This window comes from Recurvomyces mirabilis (assembly GCF_035927965.1).
Source record: "Recurvomyces mirabilis strain CCFEE 5264 chromosome Unknown scaffold_25, whole genome shotgun sequence".
NCBI lineage: Eukaryota > Fungi > Ascomycota > Dothideomycetes > Mycosphaerellales > Teratosphaeriaceae > Recurvomyces > Recurvomyces mirabilis.
The window spans coordinates 154,590-174,054 of NW_027041959.1; the positions used below are offsets into that span (position 1 = coordinate 154,590).

General features: G+C 53.5%; 9 protein-coding genes across 9 annotated transcripts; 5 read left to right on the forward strand and 4 right to left on the reverse strand.

Moving 5' to 3' along the window:
- Positions 1 to 49: 49 nt before the first annotated feature.
- Positions 50 to 1,494, forward strand: PRO2 (glutamate-5-semialdehyde dehydrogenase; the record flags this gene model as incomplete). The annotated part of the gene is made up of 2 exons (XM_064841048.1): positions 50 to 350; positions 458 to 1,494. The coding sequence occupies 2 exons, from the start codon at positions 50 to 52 to the stop codon at positions 1,492 to 1,494; spliced, it is 1,338 nt and encodes a 445-aa protein (XP_064691308.1).
- A 212-nt stretch (positions 1,495 to 1,706) lies between these two features.
- LTS14_008361 (uncharacterized protein) lies at positions 1,707 to 3,302 on the reverse strand (the record flags this gene model as incomplete). The annotated part of the gene is made up of 1 exon (XM_064841049.1): positions 1,707 to 3,302. One exon carries the CDS (start codon positions 3,300 to 3,302, stop codon positions 1,707 to 1,709), a length of 1,596 nt encoding a protein of 531 aa, XP_064691309.1.
- Positions 3,303 to 3,828: 526 nt separating this feature from the next.
- On the forward strand, positions 3,829 to 5,031 carry LTS14_008362 (uncharacterized protein; the record flags this gene model as incomplete). Its single annotated transcript, XM_064841050.1, has 1 exon — positions 3,829 to 5,031. The coding sequence occupies one exon, from the start codon at positions 3,829 to 3,831 to the stop codon at positions 5,029 to 5,031; it is 1,203 nt and encodes a 400-aa protein (XP_064691310.1).
- A 137-nt stretch (positions 5,032 to 5,168) lies between these two features.
- On the reverse strand, positions 5,169 to 8,150 carry MSC2 (putative zinc transporter msc2; the record flags this gene model as incomplete). The annotated part of the gene is made up of 1 exon (XM_064841051.1): positions 5,169 to 8,150. One exon carries the CDS (start codon positions 8,148 to 8,150, stop codon positions 5,169 to 5,171), a length of 2,982 nt encoding a protein of 993 aa, XP_064691311.1.
- A 314-nt stretch (positions 8,151 to 8,464) lies between these two features.
- Positions 8,465 to 9,937, forward strand: ALG1 (mannosyltransferase; the record flags this gene model as incomplete). Its single annotated transcript, XM_064841052.1, has 1 exon — positions 8,465 to 9,937. One exon carries the CDS (start codon positions 8,465 to 8,467, stop codon positions 9,935 to 9,937), a length of 1,473 nt encoding a protein of 490 aa, XP_064691312.1.
- A 109-nt stretch (positions 9,938 to 10,046) lies between these two features.
- Positions 10,047 to 11,591, reverse strand: LTS14_008365 (uncharacterized protein; the record flags this gene model as incomplete). Its single annotated transcript, XM_064841053.1, has 3 exons — positions 10,047 to 10,580; positions 10,630 to 11,228; positions 11,279 to 11,591. The coding sequence occupies 3 exons, from the start codon at positions 11,589 to 11,591 to the stop codon at positions 10,047 to 10,049; spliced, it is 1,446 nt and encodes a 481-aa protein (XP_064691313.1).
- Positions 11,592 to 12,099: 508 nt separating this feature from the next.
- On the reverse strand, positions 12,100 to 13,423 carry RPN6 (26S proteasome regulatory subunit rpn6; the record flags this gene model as incomplete). The annotated part of the gene is made up of 2 exons (XM_064841054.1): positions 12,100 to 13,106; positions 13,159 to 13,423. The coding sequence occupies 2 exons, from the start codon at positions 13,421 to 13,423 to the stop codon at positions 12,100 to 12,102; spliced, it is 1,272 nt and encodes a 423-aa protein (XP_064691314.1).
- Positions 13,424 to 13,669: 246 nt separating this feature from the next.
- On the forward strand, positions 13,670 to 15,064 carry sof1 (the record flags this gene model as incomplete). Its single annotated transcript, XM_064841055.1, has 2 exons — positions 13,670 to 13,672; positions 13,724 to 15,064. The coding sequence occupies 2 exons, from the start codon at positions 13,670 to 13,672 to the stop codon at positions 15,062 to 15,064; spliced, it is 1,344 nt and encodes a 447-aa protein (XP_064691315.1).
- Positions 15,065 to 16,184: 1,120 nt separating this feature from the next.
- LTS14_008368 (uncharacterized protein) lies at positions 16,185 to 16,996 on the forward strand (the record flags this gene model as incomplete). Its single annotated transcript, XM_064841056.1, has 2 exons — positions 16,185 to 16,524; positions 16,575 to 16,996. 2 exons carry the CDS (start codon positions 16,185 to 16,187, stop codon positions 16,994 to 16,996), a joined length of 762 nt encoding a protein of 253 aa, XP_064691316.1.
- Positions 16,997 to 19,465: the final 2,469 nt, after the last annotated feature.

Below are 19,465 nucleotides of genomic sequence, written 5' to 3' on the forward strand. Positions count from 1 at the left end.
ATCCATCAGGAGTGGAAGCGGACACGTACCTGAAATACATCGGGCGAGGATGTCGTTGACCAATGCATCACCAGAGGAAGCTGCTCGCGCTGCCAAGATATCATCAAGGACTCTAGCAACACTTCCAACCACCGCAAGAAACAATGCCTTGGATGCCATTCATGATGCCTTGGCCGCCGAGCGAGATTCGATCTTGGCGGCTAACGCAAACGATCTGGAGCTGGCGAAGAAATCTGCTGCCAATGGTGAACTCAGTGCCAGTATCCTGAAACGTCTTGATTTGTCTCGAAAGGGTAAATTCGACGACATGCTTCAGGGCATCAAGGACGTTCGAGGTTTAGAAGACCCTGGTAGGTACTTGATCTTCTCTCATTGTCACCGGATTCCGTGTCTTGTATCTATCATACTGAACACTCTGCTGACTTTCCAAAAGTCGGCAGGGTGGACTTACGCACAGAACTAGACGAAGGCCTCATTCTCCAGCGGCAAACCTGTCCAATAGGCGTCCTTCTCATCATCTTCGAGGCCCGTCCCGAAGTCATTGCAAACATAGCCTCTCTAGCCATAAAATCAGCCAACGCTGCTATTCTGAAAGGTGGCAAAGAATCGACAGAGTCTTTCAAAGCGATATCGACGATTATTTCCAAGGCACTGGCAGGCACAGAAGTGCCGAATGACTCAATACAGCTTGTCACTACTAGGGATGCTGTGGATCCGTTGCTGGAACTGAGTCAGTACATTGACTTGGTTATTCCTCGAGGCTCGAACGAGCTCGTGAGCTATTGTCAACGCAAAGCACACATGCCCGTGCTTGGACACGCAGACGGTCTATGCACAATCTACATCCACTCCGATGCCGACAAAGAAATGTGTGTGAACGTAGTCGTGGACTCAAAGACAGACTATCCAGCCGCCTGCAACGCCGTCGAAACCCTCCTAGTCCACGAAGACGCGCTCGAAACCATCCTCCCAGCCGTAGCAGAAGCCCTAATAACCAAAGGCGTCGAACTCCGCTGCGACGAACCCTCCAAAACCGCACTATCAAAACATCTCCCTCAAGACCAGACCTCCCTTCTCCGCGCCTCGACAGAAGCAGACTACACCACCGAATTCCTCGACCTCACCCTCGCCATCCGCACAATCCCCTCCACTCCCTCCCCCGTCGACGCCGCAATTACCCACGTAAACACCCACGGCTCCCACCACACCGACTGCATCCTCACCTCCTCGCCTCAAACCTCCACCCACTTCAGCAACGGCATCGACTCGGCCTGCAAATTCTGGAACTGCAGTACCCGGTTCTGCGACGGCATGCGTTTTGGTTTTGGGACTGAGGTGGGGATTTCCACGAATAAAGTGCATGCGCGGGGACCGGTGGGGTTGGAGGGGTTGATGATCCATGAGTATCGACTTGCTGGACAGGGGCAGGGGGCGGCGATGTATGGTGGGAGTGGGGGCAAGGGCTTTAGGCATAAGAAGTTGCCACTTGCATAGATTCGTACATAGTATATTTACACACATGAAATCCTGACAGCTACCTGGCTGCCTGCCTGACTGACTGTATCCAAGCTCCGGAGTACCCAAACAGAGATCCAACTCGCGAGCCACGACCCAACCATCACTTCCCCCAACTCCAACACCCTTCCTCCCTTCCAGATCCACATCCCGGAACCGGAGTACGCCTTATCCGACTCCGCTTCCCACTCTTACATCCACAAACACAACTTGCCCGACGCAGTCCCCGCCGCCACCCAATCCCTACTCTGATGAAACATAGCCACAGCCGGCACAGCCGTAATCCCCTCCCCCCCCAACTGCGCCAACTGCTCCCCCCGACTCGTATAAATATCCACAAACCGATTCATATTCCCAATCACGAACCGCTGGATCCCATCGGCGGGTTGTAATTGCCATTGCGCGCGGAGAATCGTGACCCAGCGGCCCGTTTGGTTGTTATGCGGTATAATCGTCGTTGGGGCCATGGCCGCCTCGCTGAGTTCGTGCCCGCCTGGTTTCCACGTTGCGGCGTCAGGGGGTAAAGTGTGGATTTTTATCGTATCGTCATAGGATGCCGTGGCGATTTGGCCTGCGGAGTTAAAGGCGGCGTGGGAGACGGAGAGTTTGCTTTCGTGTTCCCCCATCAGGAACGGAGATCGCGCCTCCCCTTTTCCGGTTATCTTCCGCAAATCCCAGATTTTGAGCGTGCGGTCTAGGGATGCTGTGGCGAGAAGATGCGGCTGGGCGGGATGTAAGCTGAACCCGCCGATTTTCTTCTCGCAGAGCTGGAAGATTTCCGCTTCTGTTGAAGGGGTGCGCAGGTCGTGGAGGCCGAAGGCGCCATTGAGGGTGGTGAAGTGTAGGCGATTTGGATCTTGACGGCTTATTTCTACGCCTGAGATGGGGTCGTCGGCGCCTTTGTCTTCGGGGGCGTAGATTTCGATCGCTTGGCCTTTTTCCAGATCGAGTTTGCGGATGGAAGAGTCGTAGGAGGCTGTTAGGAGGGCGTTCTGGTCGTGAGGCGAGAATTGAAAGGCGCTGATTGTGCGGGTGTGGATTTTGAAGGTGGTGATGGCTGGTTCGATCTCGTCGTCTACATCGCCATCTTCGTCTGCATCGTCGGCTTCTTGTTTGACTTGCTCGGGGCTGGTTTGCGAGCTGTCGAAGAGGCCGAGATTGCCTAGCTTGTCTCCCGCAAAGACGAGGGCTTTGTCGCGGGTGGGGTGGAGGCCGAGACTGTAGATTCGTTCGGGGGTGATTTTGATTCGATTCGGTTCGGCGCCTTCCCAGAGTTGGAGGCTGCTCATACGTTGGCGGATTTCGCGGAGTTCTTTGTCGGATGTCTCCTTGACATCTTGGGCATCGAAGGTTCGTTCCCCGGGGTTGGCGGGTCCGAAGGCTGTCAGCCAGTTGCCGGATTTGTTCCATGTTCGGCCGTTGACGACGGCGTCAACGAGGTTGATGTCTTCGCTGAACCGCTGTCGCTTGGCTCGTTGCGCTTCCTGGAACACCTCGGCTTCCTTTTCTTCCTTCTGTCGTGCCACTTCCGAGTCGGCAACGATGCCTTTGAGACGGGATGAAGTTCGACGAGGCGCGTTGTCCTCTTCCTTGACCTTTGTCAATTGTCGTTTCCTCTTTTGACCGCTTGAGGTAGACGAGGATGATTTGGGCTTCGACTTGGGTCCCAGACCAGTCTGTTGCGCATCGAGTTGGAGCTGCTGTAACAATGCCTGGTTCTTGGCGATCTTCTCTTGTCGCTGCTGCTCATACTCGCTGAGCTGCCCGACTCCCTTCTTGACCGCCATCTCCGTCTATACTCCTGCCTCGATGTATGAGCTCAGACTCTCTCCACACGAAGTCCTTCTGCATGTACTGAGCGTCAGTGCTATACTATGCTATCCCATGCGACTTCGACGAGAGACGATGGCACAATACCACCGTACTGATCGTTTCATTGATCGCGTCCAGGCCAATGACGACATTCTCGTGGTCGCGACGCGTTCCTGACTCAGCGTTCAAGATTGAGATTTGCTACGAGCATCTGAAGGAATATCCGACATACTAGTGCCATCAAACGTGCCACGGCTGTCGCAGCATCCACTCTTCCTTCGCCGAGCATTGCTGATGCTCGAGAGGGCATTACTGAAAGTCCCGCGATGGCGATGTGATGACATATCCCCCGCAGGCAGTCTACTGCCCTTCCTGTACTGCACCAGCACCATTCAGCGCCGTCAATATGCACGTGTGAGGTCTACTGGCCATGTCAGACCCTCGCGAGACGATGGCGATGGAGTTCGAAGAGTGGCATATGCCAGGAGGCCGCCGAGGACGATGGGGTCTGATCGCAACGACGGCATGAATCGTCCGCAAGATCGCCAGCACGAAAGGCCATATCGGCCCTCGCGCCAAGACGGCCAAGATACCGTTGACCACCTTGTACAACGCTCGGCACCTGAGGAGGAGGATGTGCCGTTCGAGGATGCATCAGATGAGCAGCGAGCAGGCTTCAACCCCGACAAGTCAACCATCACGCCCAGGGAGCGCCAAACCTTCGAGAAGCTCTTCAGTCTACAGAAGCAAGCCAAACCACCGGGACAGAGAGACGGAACAGGCGTACAGAATTATAAGGTCCAAAACACCAGCCTAGACGCCATCCTCGACTCAGCCATGTCCGACATCACCACCCGCAGCCGACACACCCCCAAGTTCCCCCCCGCCCTACAACCCATGGCGGAAGAAGCCCGCTCAAAAAATCAACTAACCACCACCCTCGCCATCCGCACCAACGACGACTCCGCCCGCAGCAAAGAAATCCAACGCGATTACACCCACGTAACCAAACTCATGACCTCCGCCCCTTCGGACCAAGAAACCTGGAAAATCCTCAAAGGCCTCGTCTTGAATCGCGTCGCAGCGCTCAGACTAGATGTTAATGGGGAGAGCACCACCTACCAAACCCAAGCCGGCAAAAGCTGGGCCAAGACCGAAACGAACATTCTCAAGAAGAAGAGGTCGAAAGCTTCCGTCTTCAAAGACGCCCCGAATTTATCTGAGCTGCAGATCTTGACCGTGAATCTGCCTGCTCATCTTCAGGATTTCATGGGGTACATGTCCATCCATTTCCCGTCTTCCCCACTACCACTAAACCTCCTGCCCGCACTCAAGAAAATCGGTCCCTCGGCTTTCGCTCTAGGTGTAACAACCACTCTATACAACTCCCACATCTCCCTCCTCCATACCCACCACCCGACAGCCGTGCCCACCATCGTCGAAGTCCTGGAGGAAATGGACCGGGAAGTCTATTCTTTCGATGATCAGACGCTGGAGGTGGTGGAGAAGGTTCTGAGGAGTCTGAGTGGATATCGACATGGGCATAGTGGGAAAGCGGTGCAGATCCTGTTTTCTAGTGAGAGGGTGACGAGGGGCGTTAAGGATTTGACGGAGTGGAGGAGGATTATGCTTGGTAGAAGGCAGGAGGATGCTTTAAGGAAGGCTAGGAAGGGATTGGAGGGTGCTGGGGGTGCTCATGGTTGATAGAAGTCTGTTCTGTCTTGCACTCAACCAATGATGCTATATGCAATGCAATGCTATCCCAAGACAAAAGCGCTACAGATATATGCAAACTACACAAGTCCTTCTACTCTACAGCCAATGTCGTATCATAACAATCATCAACCAGTTTTCATCCCTCCAATACTGCCACCACCAATACTACCACCACCACCACCACCGCCACCACCACACCAACACCCCCCACCCTCCCCCTCCCTCTCAACCTGAACCACAAGATCCATGCCCCTCTCCCCCGCGAACTCCAACACCCTCACCCTCACATCCTCCACGTCCGCCGCCTGCGCCGCAAAAACATGAATAACACCCATGACCTTCTGCCCTCCCCCACCATCCCCGTGATCATGCCCATGATGCTCATGCCCATCCCCACCATCCCCCCTATCATCCACCCAAAACCTCGGCCCCGCATACCCCACCACCCCCCTCATCTCACTAAGCTCCTGCAACATACCCTTGGCCCCATATTCCAATTGATCAGGCACTACTAGTAACAATTTCTGGCCCGAACTCATCACCAATGGCACAGCGGCGGCGAAGATCAAGGCCGCGATGAGGATTGTTGCCATGGGGTCCCAGAGGTACCAGGGTTTGTAGAGGGTAAGGGCTGTGCTGAGGATGACGGCGAGGGAGCCGCCGGCGTCGGCGGCGATGTGGAGGTAGATGCCGCGCATGTTTTCGTTGTGTTGGGGGGCTGGGACGTGGTGGGTGTTGGGGGCCGATTCTTTGTGGTCGTGGTCGTGGTCGCAGGTGTGGTTTGCGGACTTGGTGTGGCCGTTGGATTGGGCGTGGTCGTGGTCGTGGTCGTGGTCGTGGTCGTGGTCGTGGTCGTGGCTGGTGTGCTGCGAGTGGGTGGGCGTGTGAGTGTGGTTGTGATCGTGGCTAGCGATCGAGTGGCTGTGAGAATGTCCGTGGTCGTGACCGGCGTGCGAATGACCATGCTCATGCCCGTGCCCATGCGAATGGCCATGATCATGCCCCCCATGCGCATGCCCAAAAGCAAAGAGCCCAACCAAATTAACCGCCAGTCCAGCAGAACTGACCACAAACAACTCCTTGACATGTCTCAGCTCCGTCCCCTCCATGATACCCTCGATAGCTTCCCAGACGAACTCCACACTGACCAGCATGAGGAAGACACCATTCCCAAATCCAGCCAAGGTATTGAGCTTGCCCCAGCCATAAGGTTTGTCCGGCGATTCAGGCCATTTCGAGGCGACGGCCGCTCCTAGGCCGACGATTAGACCCAGGCAGTCGAAGAACATGTGTACGGTGTCGCTCAGTAATCCTAGTGAGCCGGAGAGGTACCCGTATACGCCCTGCACGAACATGAAGCCGAAATTTAGTAGGGTGAAGTAAGCGATTCGTCTCGAGTCCTTCTCACTTAGGATGCCGTGGATCATGGAGCCCGGCTCGCAATGGCCAAGGATGAATTTCGTGATGGCCGAAGGGCCCTTATCAGCCGTTTCCTGCTGGCCATGGCCATGAGAATGTGTATGCGAACTATGTGCGTGATGTTCGTGAACAGGCGTGTCGTTATCAAAAGCATTCGTATCGTACAAGACAGCCACACCAGACAGCGCAGATAATCCTCCATTGACGATCGTGCCTGGCCAGAAAGTAGGTGAGTACATGAAAGCGCAGCATGCAGTCGTTAGACAGCCGAGTCCGAGACCTGCTCGGTGTTGGCTGCGGAGGGTGTGGGGTTGGGAGAAGATGATGGCGCCTGTCATGGCGGCGATGGCGAGGGTGCTAAAGGTTAAAGCGGTGGTGTTTATGGCTGGGGAGGTTGACCAGATATAGGAGAGGGTGATGGTCAGGAGGGACATTAAAAGCCCGGAGATGAGGGTCATGTTGACGTCTGGGACTGAGGCTAGCAGGGGTGAGGTCGCTGGTAGTCTGCTGCTGGTCGTCCATGAGGCTGAGGTCGGCCCTTTTGATGCCGGTGTCGAACCTGTTGATAACTTAAGCGGTAGCTGTGACGGTATGAACAGAGCTGACGCGAGAAGAGCAACGTATCCAGACAGTGTGTGCGTGAAGGGAGCACGGAAGGTCCAGCCGATCATGTCCAACGTTATGCTCAGCAGTACAACCACCAATGTCGTTGTCCGTGTCGATAGAATGTGCTTCCATTCATGTAGTGTCCTCCTGAAAGGCACATTCGCGTCTGTGATACCAGCCGCTGTGCAAGACAGCAGCACGAGCCCGGTCCGCAGTCCTCCAACCTGCATGGCAGCGTAAAACGGCAGGCCCAGACTAAAGGCCCGTAATGCCATCGTCCGTACCGAACTCGGGCTCGCCAGCGCTCTGACCTGCTGTTGCATACTCGCAGGCTCCTTCCGTCGATCCAGCTGTCGCTCCCCAGCCCGTATCTTTGCTATAATGCCGACCAGTAAGAGTGTACCAGACGTCAACGTGCACGCCTCGATAAAGCCAGAGTCGCTGCTAAACTTCTGCTTTGGCAGGACTCTACTCTGTCCACCTGCCCCATGCTGGAGCCGCGCATATGCAGGTAGCTCATGCGTGCCTCCACTCAGCTCTTCGTGTGTGATGGTCGAGTATGCAGCAGAGGCAAGCAGATACGGTAGAGGTATGAGAAGGGCCGTCAAAGCTTCAGGCAAGGAGAACCATGATGAGCTCGCCGTCGATATCCTTGGCAGACTTGGTCTGTATGCTGGGCTGCGCACGTCCGCCGGCCTGCCCAGATCCGACTCTCCTCGTGGTCTACTGCTCTTTGTTCTCATGTGGCCAAATCGTGAAGGCGGCGGAGCGTTCAACCTCTGGTTGTTCTCAAAGGCGTAGATGTTGTGCTCGAAGGGCGTCTTGTACTCTTCCACACCAGGCGAAGGCAGAGGACTTGTCTCTCGGCTCGTCTCGGCATGGGTGTAGAGTTGGTTGTGTGAGGAAGCCTTCTTGACTGTTGAGTGGCTATTGTTTATGGTGTTTCCATTCTGGAATGTCTTGCCAGGCGATAGGTATGGTCCACCACCGTACGATCGACTATGCCCATGATGTGCGTGCTGCTGCTGCTGGCCACTTCCTCCATTCGCATTGGCATATGGAAGTGCATAGCTTGAAGCCATACCTGCGATGTCTGTACTCGATTGACCTCCAACGCTACGCAGCCATCTGTCCTCGATACCAGCGCAAGACAGTGCTCGTGGTTAGACTTCACTTACACCGTTGACAGCATAGTATCTGCCAAGGTGGAGGAGCAGCACGGATCTCTTTGCTGCCCCTATCCAAATCGATTGTGAAACACGCGCTGCGGAAGACGTGGAGCACGCATCGATCTGCTGGGCCGGTCCGCTGTGGCGGTGCGAAAAGTACCTCGTGTCGGGACCACAATCACTTTCGATATATGTAGGCTGATTCAAAGAATAGCAGGCCAGCGACAATGGCGAGCTTCTGGCTTTTACTCTGGGAATTCTCATTAACCATCGCTGTGGTTATCTCGATACTTGTGACAATCTTTCTGGTCACATTGCCGTCGGCCTACAGTCATTTTCATCCTCACGAAATCAAGGAGACCGACTTTCAAGACAAGGACAAGGAGGATGCTACACAATCTGGTTATGCCTACTTTCAAGCTCACAAGGAGAAGGATAGAACTCTCAAAGCTCAAGCCTCTGTCCAAGTAGTAGTTCTCGGTGACATCGGTCGATCTCCTCGCATGCAGTACCATGCCCTCAGCATTGCCAGCCACGGAGGAAAAGTCGACCTCATCGGCTACGTCGACCCGTCCGTCGACATAAATCCGGACGTCAAAGCTCATCGATTGATAAACATCATCCCGATACCAGTCTTTCCTTTTGGAACGAAGAACAGACTGCTATTCCTTCTGCTAGCCCCATTCAAGGTCGCCTGGCAGTTTCAAGCACTATATCATGCTCTCGGCTACCGGACAAAGGCTTGCCGATGGATGTTGATCCAAAATCCACCTTCAATACCTACACTCCTTGTCGCGAGGATTATCTGTTTCTTCCGCAATACACAACTAGTCGTTGACTGGCACAACTTTGGCTACAGCATTCTCGCACTTCGCCTGGGTCCACGCCATCCTCTGGTCAGACTGTCCGAGTGGTATGAAGGCTTCTTTGCCAGAGGTGCTACAGCTCACCTTGCTGTTACCAATGCTATGTGTCGGGTGCTGAAGGAGAAGTGGAGTATCGACGCCTTGCCTTTGCATGACAGACCTGCGAAGCACTTACGACCACTTACAATCGCCCAGCGAATCGAATTTCTGAAAACGAGACCCGAGCTACAGGGTCAACCTTTTGACCTCGAACGCCGATCGTGGCGTCTGATCGTCAGCTCGACATCTTGGACGCCAGATGAGGACTTCTCGATCCTCCTTGACGCCGTAGTCCAATACGCTGCGGAACGCAAGCAGAAGCGAAATCTGCCACGAATCTGGGCCGTGATCACAGGCAAAGGTCCACTACAAAGCTACTACCTCGCCAAGGTCCAGCAGCTAGTGAGCGAGGGCAAGCTAGATGAAACAATCATATCAACCGCCTGGCTCACCACAGATGACTACGCCCGATTGCTTGGCTCGGCTGATCTTGGCGTCTCCCTTCACACATCATCTTCTGGGGTCGACCTACCGATGAAAGTGGTAGATATGTTTGGTACGGGCCTGCCAGTAGCAGGATGGAGCAAGTTCAAGGCATGGCCGGAGTTGGTCAAGGAAGGCGAGAACGGAAGAGGGTTTGGCAGCGCAGAAGGGTTGTGCCAGGTGCTGCAAGACTTATTTGGGAGTGACGACAGGGAGCTCAAGAGGCTGGGAAACGGCGCATTGAGAGAGCAGGAGCGAAGATGGGACGACGAGTGGATGCCTGTTGCTGGCAAGCTGTTTCGACTGCACTAAAACATGACCACCTTGCGATAGTAAGGCAGCGATGGTCCGCCCAGTGCGCCGTCTCTATGAATGGCTGATGACAGCCTCTATCTTCGATCGCATAGATTAGATACCACCCTCATATCCGAACCATGACTCGCCACCCAGCCTTCGCAACACGCGCCGCTACAAGCAGAACACCACCCATTAAGAAAGAAGTGCCAGCCCATATCAGCGCGTACAGATAATCGCCGTCTCGCATCTGTATCAGCGCGCCTGCAAGTGGCGGGCCAGTCAGACAGGCGAAGCTGACAAGACTAAAGCCCATACCCATCCTGATACCTGCTTTACTCAGATCCTCCGTCAGACTCGCCAATGTAGCAGGCCACACACTCTGTATACCGGCAGAACCCGCTCCGTATATCGCTGCGAAGACGTAGAGAGTGGCAGGTGTCTTGACGCCGATCCAGGCAAACATCATGATGCTGCAGAGGAAGACCCAGGGTAGGAGGACGTTTAGGGGCCCGAGTCTGTCGGCGAAGTAGTTCGGCAGGAGGCGGAAGATGAAGCCCATGCAGACCATGGTAAGGAGGAGGTTGATGGAGTCTTGATAGCTCATGCCTAGATTATTTCGACCGAAAGAGCCGACGTAGAAAAAGGCGAAGTATAGTCCCTGAGTAAACGTCAGGACAGATCCGCAACCCGCCTCGGAATTTGCTTACCCAAAAGAACAGAAATGCTGAGCCGCAAAACAAAACATAAGGCGCCTCTTTAAATGCCGCCCATTCGATGATCGGTCCACTTCGTCGTGGTGGCAGTCGTGTGCGGTACAGCGCAACAGTAATGATGTCGATTATCAGCATGATGAAGCCGATGATCCGGATCGTCCATCCGAAGCCAATGCGCGGCAGAAGCTGTTGGACAAGGATCGGGAAGACAACTCCTCCCGTACACGATCCCAAGGCCCCTACACCCAGCGCGATAGCTCTCCTTCTTGAGAAGTATGTGCTAACCAGCGCCATAGTTGGGCAGAACTGCAGTCCATTGGCTATACCCATACAAAGCCCCTGGGCGAGAAAGAGCTGCCAGTACTGTGTCGCGACAGAAGTGGTGAAGATGCCGATGAGCTGCATGACGCAGCCTGCGATGTAGACGGGACGGAAGTATCCTGCATCCAGTGCTCGGCCAGAGAAAGTGCCGATGAAGAACAGGAGCCAGAGTTGGACGCTGCCTACCCATGAGATGGTGGATGGAGCGACGTTGAGTGTGGACTCATACCAGGTCTGGAATGACCCGAACGCTGTCGTGTAGCCGAATGTAACTGAGCAGATGGTCAGTATGTGTGCTTGTCAACCTCGCCGTTCCACTCACCGAAGATCGTTAGATGCAGTAGTACAGCCTGCGTCCACGCTGCCCTGCCACCATCGGGAGGCGGTCCTGGGTCCTTCCACGATGTCGTCGATCTGTTCGTCAGAGCTCGAGACAACACATTCGATCGTATACTAAGTGCCTTCCCATGGTTCGCTGTAGGTCTAATAGCGTCGTCCTGCGAGCCAGCCATAGCCGTCGTGTCTACTGCTACATCGCTACCATCGGCATCAGACCAAGCGGCATTCTGATCGTCGTCCTGGTCAAGCTTCTCCAGATCGACGCCAGGTAAGGCTTGAGACTTCGTTGTCGACATCCTGACAGCCCCGAAAATGTTTCTGGGTTCCGTCTAGAATATGTGACTAAAATTGCAAGGACGTTTGGGTACTGCTGATCATGACGAATTGATAAATGAAGAACGTCGATCCCTTGAGAGAAATATGCTTTGATCAACAAGATAGTAGTATAAACGCTCTGTATGCCTTTTAACCAGCAGCAGGTACTGTTCTGATACTAGAGATGATTTCGAAAGAGTCTCAGGTGATGTCTGTGTGGCGGTAAATACCGGTCTGCCGTATGTATGTGCTACAACGAAAGAGGTGAAGTCGGGTGTGTCGATGTACAGGAAGTGGAGCAGAATTTGATTTCGCCTCGGCCGAGTCAGAACCAGAAGGAGCACTGATCGTCGCACAAGAACTGTAGGACTATTGTGCAAGGACTTGTGATACATCTATGCTTTAGACGTACAATGCAAGCCATGTCTACGGCGCAATTGCTCGTTATAATACAATCGTGTCATTTTGCCACCGCCTACCCCTTCCAAGCTACTCAAGCATACTGGCCTGATTGGTGTAGAGCACGTCAACGACACCTCCCAACTTCTCGATGGTGTCGAGTGCCGCCTCGTACCCCTTGTCCTTCTCGCTCTCCTCGTACACGATCAGGACACCCGTGCCCTGATCCAGAACACCTATGATGACGCGGTCGAGAATCATCTGGCTAAGCTTACGTTCCACTTGCTGAACATCCAAGCCCACCATCTCCGCAACATGATCTATCTCCACTCGTGAAAAGGGCTCGATGACCTTGATCAGATTCTGCTCCAGCATGCTGTCGTACAGACGTCGCAAATGAGATGCGATGAAACGATCGCTACCGAGCTCGTAACGGTAGCTGTGTAATGCCGTCTCGTACTCCTCCAGACTCCGGTTGTTGTGAGCACGCGCCACCGCCTTCATCGCGTCGAGGTTCTTGCCGGCATATTTAATGGCGTGCTTTGACGCCATGAGGTTATCCACATCGTCCTTCAGGTTGAGCATAATTTTGCAAAGAAGCATGTACTGCAATGCACTCGTTGCCTTTGCGGGGTCGTCTTGTGAGTGGTAGCCTTCCATAGCTTCGATGAAGTATGAGTAGGCAGTGTTGAAGTCGTTGTCCTCGGCATGCAACTGACCGGACTGCATATCCAGGCCTGCTTGAAGTAGTGGTGGGCAGTAGACAGACGCTGCGCTGGTGCGGGCGGATGTCAGGGCAGCGCGACCTTTGGGTACATTCCCAAGGGCGTGGTAGACTTTGCTCTCCATCAATTGAACCTCAACCAAAACCAGCTTATCGTCCAGACGCTTGAGCTCCTTGAGCAAGCTGTTGATCAGAGTGAGGGCATCGTAGTAAGACTGCTTTTGCATGTGCAAGCCCACGAGGCGAACCTCGAGACTTTGTCGCAGGAAACCTTGGCGTTGCGAGACGGCCCAGTCGATACATGACTTTGTAACGGAGATTTGGGTGTCGACTGTGTTGGGTATAGGCGTGAAGAGGTCGAGGAGTTGGCGAACTACAACATTATCAGCATTGCAACAGTACAACAGCAAAGAAGTTACACTCACTCAGCTTTGCAGTCTTCGCTCGAGCGAAGCTGGTGAGAGCATCTCGTGTTTGTTGGATTAGAATCGCTAGATCCTGCGGCCTCTTGTGATCTCGGTACAGCTCTCCCAATCCTATCAACGCAGCCTCAAATTCCCGAGTCTCACGGTCGCTAGAGCCTGGCTTCTGCGAGAGTAGTTGTTGATATATCTTCTCTGCCTTGCCAGGGTCACTCTTGCTGAGCTTCTTCGCCTCTTCCAGCCGCTTGGCATTATCCTCTTGTGCCATCGTTCGATCGAGTGATGTGGTGTCCGACTAATTTTGAGCTCACTGCTAATTGTCACAAAGATGTGGCTGAGATTCAGACCGGATAGTGTTGTTTGAGTTGCACGATATGTGTTGATGGAAGTTGTCGCGTGTTGCGAATGCCTGTAGCTCATGCTAGCAGCAAGTCTTCGGGCTTACTATTCTCCGCTCGGGCTACATTTTTATGTCCATCCAAACGAGATTACATTCCCAGATATGCTCTGAGCCATGGTATGTCAGAGTCAGTCCGTCGCTCGTACGGTATGCTAACAACTGTCGCAGAAGATCAAAGCGCTCACTCGTGCGACGAGCTCATACCAAGCACCGGGCAGTGATGTCGCTCGTCAACCGCGCAACCTCGATCCTGCCCTGCATCCTTTCGAACGTGCGAGAGAATATACTCGTGCCTTGAACGCCACCAAGCTTGACCGCATGTTTGCAGCTCCTTTTGTCGCACAACTAGGACGAGGACATGTGGATGGCGTATACAAGCTTGCAAAGGACCCTAATGCTCTAGATCGCTTCGCCAGTGGCAGTGGAGATGGAGTGCTCAAAGTGTGGGACCTACCCAGTCGAGACGAGGTGTGGCAGACACAGGCACATGAGAATCTGGTAAAGGGGATATGCTGGACGCACGATAAAAAGCTACTGTCCTGTGGAAGCGATAAGACAGTCAAGCTCTCCGATCCATACAACAGCACATCTGGCAGTGCACCACTGGCAACATGGCTTGGGCAGGGCGCATTCAACGGTATAACGAGGCACAGGACAGAGCCAGTCTTCGCAGTCTCCTCTTCTGTCATCTCGATCTACGACGTCAACAGGCCCTCTTCCACACCCACACAGACGTTTTCATGGCCAACCTCAGTGGACACGATCACCGCACTGGCTCTGAACCAGACGGAAACATCCATTCTCGCCTCGTGCGCGACGGACCGATCAATTGTATTATACGACTTACGAACAGCTTCTCCTCTGCATCGATCAGTACTCACACTCGCCTCCAATGCAATCAGCTGGAATCCAATGGAAGCATTCAATCTTGCTGTTGCAAACGAGGACCATAACATCTACATGTTCGATATGAGGAATCTGTCTCGAGCACTCAATATCTTCAAGGACCACGTCAGTGCAGTGATGGACGTAGAGTTCTCTCCTACCGGTGAAGAGCTCGTTTCAGCATCGTACGACCGCAGCATCCGATTATGGAAGCGCAACGAGGGACACAGCCGAGACATCTACCACACGAAGCGCATGCAGCGAGTCTTTAGCTGTTGCTGGACACCCGACAACGCGTACATCCTCTCTGGTTCAGATGATGGCAATATTCGACTATGGAGATCGAACGCCTCAGCTCGATCTGGTGTGAAGAGCGCAAGGCAGAGACAGGCGCTAGAGTACAGTGACGCGTTGAGGAATCGGTACAAGCACATGCCAGAGATCAGACGGATCGCGAGGCATAGACACGTACCGAAACAGGTCAAGAAGGCGGGCGAGATCAAGGGCGAGGAACTGAGGAGTATTAAGCGGAGAGAAGAGAATGAGCGGAAGCACAGTAAGAAGGGCGCTGATAAGGCGAGACGAAGCGATAGGGAGAAGATGGTGCTGGCGACTGAGAAGTGATTACTGCATGGCCATGGCGTTTCAAGATAGGGAGGCAGGCATCTGGAGGGCGTTATTGATACCCGAATGTATACCAATAAGTATTCGTAGAGCTCGCTTGAGCGGCCTCGTCTCGGTATCATCTCCTCGCGATCGCGTTGAGGCCAGAAGGGGTTGATCTTACGAAAGACGTTCACTCCAGGGCATGTGATCGGCTTGGCTTTCACATGCTCACGGTTACCAATATTCTATCACTCCCACCTCAGCTTCTCCTCTGTTCCATTGTGAACCTCAAGCATTGATCAAGAATTTCTTAGCGTACGTCCCCTCCGTCAGCATCAGTTTGGCGGAGATTTTTCATCATGCTCGAGTAAAGCATATCCGCGACTTATCGGATCAGCCTTCGATTTCTCGTGGCGCTGTCACATGCAAGCCCCACCAAAACCACCATCTGTGCTGGGTTGAATATCGTGCAGACAGCCCAGAATATTCCGAAGCAGGCACCTGTCAGAGGCGGTATGCTGGCTGAACGGCTAACGCATCAGGTACTCGTATGGTGCTTCGTGTATAGTAGTTTTGATTTGATGAGGGGGATACCTCATCCAATATTTAATAATATCGAGCAGCTTGCAGCCACAATCATGCACGAGCCACGCTGTTTGCTGCGTCGTGGGATTGGCTCGAATCCGTTCAGGGCTGTGACGTAGGATCCACACTTTTTGGGCGACACTCACAATCACATGTGAATTCCAGCACGATAGAGCAGCAACGCGTCCCGCACTGCATTCACGTTGACAGAAGGTTCAAGCAAGCAGGATTTCCTGCATGTCTCTCTCAACAATTTCGAGCTGTTGTTTCCTCTATACCCTTCGAACGTCACTTGCAACTGTCAACTTGTCATTGCTTTTGTGAATGATTTCAGTATATTCCCCAGGTATGTACCTTCGCTCCTGCTTGCTCGAGTGCTTGCAATCTAACAGTGCCAGCAGCTTCCCAAATCCATAACACTTTCCGATCAAAACACAAACTTGTACCCGTGAGTCCTTACCATTTCTCTTACCTTCCACAGGCCTCACCGCTGGTGCGCCTTTCGACACAGCTAACTTTTAGTCAGTCCATGCCTCACTCGACAAACGGCACAATGGGTGACAGCACGTCCTTCAAGACCATCGACCACGTTACCAGCTACCCAATCGTCAGCGACAGCATTGACGCCGTGAGGGCCAACCCATACGGCAAGAAGGCACTCGAGATCGGAGACAGCGCTGTCCAGAACGTCCTCAACACGGCCGGGCCCATACTCCGCAAGCCTTACAGCGTCGCCGAGCCATATGTCAAGAAGGCAGATGAGCTTGCGGTGTCTGGTCTCCAGCAGGTCGACGAGCGCATCCCACTGCTCAAGGAGGACACACAGACTGTGATCGACACGGGCAAGAGCTACGCTTTCTTTCCTTATGCTTATGCCAACGATGTATACTCTGGTGAGTCAAGGAGTATGGAGCGATTTTGACAAAGCTGATCCACGACGCAGATGAGTATCGCAAAGTTTCCCGTAATCGCAACGGCAGCGAGAATTTCGTAACTCTCATCACCGCAATCATCAGCTCTTGTTTCCGCATTATGTTTGAGATCTCCCACGCGGCTAAGGACTGGGTGCTCCCCAAAGCCAAGGAGATCCAGAAAAAGAGTCCCGACTACCTACGCCAGGCCCAGGACACTGCCCAACAGTACAAGCAGATTGGTCAGGAGAAGGTGAATGAGTACACCAAGGTTGGCCAGCAAAAGGCCGAGGAGTTTAAGTCCCAGGCTCAGCAGACCGCCGACAACACCAGTCGCCAAACCCAGCAGACCGCCGATCAAGCTCAGAGTAAGGCTCAGCAGACCGCAGACCAGGCGAAGCACCAGGCTCATCAGACCAAGGAGGATGCCAAGGCCAAGACAGGCTCGAAGTAGGGTTCCGGCTGTCGTCAGTTTTAGGGAGATGCGGTCCATCGTGGTCCATTGGACGATCCATTGGTCAGTGTGGCGAGGGAGAGGAACAGCTTGTGACGCAATGACGGAAGTAACAGTGTATGCTGTCTGATGCGGTAAAGGTGCTGAGAAACGAGGGATCTGGGAGTGTGTAACATGATGAAAGGCGTATCTTATGGTCAATACCCTTGCGGATCAATTAGACTTGTTGCGCGGTTGCTGTGCGTATGTGGCTTTGTAGCTGTGTATCCGTTGTCATGGTATCAGTGACGTTGACCTTTGTAGAATACATCAGCATTTCCAAGCATCATGTGAATAGAAGATAGACAGATGCAGGACTTTTATACTCGAGACGAAAAGCCGTCTCAAGGCTGGCGAATCGAGTGCTCCAGATGTGGCTAGCCTGCGGGTGTTTCCGCCACGCCAAGCACACACGAACTTTTGCCATTAGGATTCGATCTCCAACGACGGCATCTTTATCCCCAGGCCCAACGACGACAATCACTCACGATGGCACCCAAGAAGAGCAGCAAGACGACCGACAGCATCAACGCCAAGCTTGCCTTGACGATCAAGTCTGGCAAGGTCACGCTCGGCTACAAGTCTACCCTCAAGACTCTGCGCTCTGGCAAGGCCAAGCTCATCATCATTGCTGGCAACACTCCTCCCTTGAGGAAGTCTGAGCTCGAGTGTATGTCCCCCAACATCTCCCTACGAAAGCGCTGGCTCGTCTGAGACTTGCTTGCTGACTTGTGCGACAGACTACAGCATGCTGGCCAAGTGCGCCGTCCACCACTTCTCCGGCAACAACGTAAGCGATCTCCTCTCTCATAAATGTCGAATATATCTATATACCTTGCCTAGCGAAGGAGCTCTCGCGGCTCTGGAAGGCATCCTTCTTGAGCCCTGCGAAGCAGCGTTTGCACAACGCAATGCTGTGGAGGGAACAATAGTGGCTGATATCATATGACATGCAGATCGAGCTTGGTACTGCTTGCGGTAAGCTCTTCAGGTGCTCGACTATGGCTATCTTGGTAAGCCGAGAAGTATATGCTATTGTGATGGCAGCAAGGTATTGACTGGACAATAGGATGCTGGTGACTCCGACATCTTGAGCACCAACCCGCAATAGATGATTGTGAGAGCTCTGGTGGCGTGAGTGCATTTGACTACGATATATGATGCATAGCTATGGCGCAAGGCGTTCGGACAGCCCATAGTGGGATATGGAAGACGACATACTCGCTATGTCCAGTAGTATGATCGCTTCTGGTCTTATTTACATAGTCAACCAAAGGGCATTTTCGTCCTTGTCAATTTTATGCGTCCGCCACCTCTCAAACCCCAGGTATCATGTTCCGTGTACCGCGAGTTTGTGACTCACTGCCATCTCGCTGACTTGATCATTGCCGACTCACAATGAGTCTTACTTTTACGTTTTCGGCAGCCGCATTAATAATTGTCCCGCTCAAGTTCTGATTTATCAGCGTGGGCAAAGAAGTCTTGGCGCCGACTTGAGGAGGGTCGTAACCTACATTTCGGTCTTCCGCCTCTCGATTGTCACGCAAACCACCACCAACAAACCATATCAACACCGTCGCAATGGCACGCCGTCCTGCGAGATGTTACCGCTACTGTAAGAACAAGGTACGACTCGATAGCATATCCACAAGAGGAGGAACTTGGAATGGCCACCGAGCCGTCATGCGATGGCAAGAAGAGGATTTGGATACAAGACAGATACTGATTGAGTGATATCACAGCCATACCCGAAGTCGCGCTTCAACCGTGGTGTACCAGACCCCAAGATCCGTATCTTCGATCTCGGCCGCAAGCGTGCGAACGTCGATGAGTTTCCCATGTGTGTCCACCTCGTGTCCAACGAGCTGGAACAGTTGAGCTCCGAGGCCCTTGAAGCCGCCCGTATCTGCGCCAACAAGTACGTTACACCCAGACCCAAAAGCGAAGAGAAAGAGTGAGGATATATGAACTAACACGATATCTGCAGGTACCTGGTCAAGATTGCCGGCAAGGAAGGTTTCCACCTTCGTGTGCGTGCCCACCCATTCCACGTCGTCCGCATCAACAAGATGTTGTCGTGCGCTGGTGCCGATAGACTGCAGACTGGTATGCGTGGTGCCTGGGGCAAGCCCAACGGCAGTGTCGCTCGTGTCCGCATCGGCCAGATTCTTCTCTCCGTCCGCACTCGTGATACTCGTAAGTCGCCACTGTAAAGTTTCCAATCAATGATCAGGAACTGACAAACGAGTCAGACCGCGCCACTGCTATCGAGGCTCTCCGCCGCAGCCAGTACAAGTTCCCTGGTCGCCAAAAGATCATCATCTCGAAGAAGTGGGGTTTCACTCCTCTTAACCGTGATGAATACGTCAAGCTCCGTCAAGAGGGCCGTCTTCTCGTCGACGGCGCCTACGTCCAGTTCCTCAAGAACAC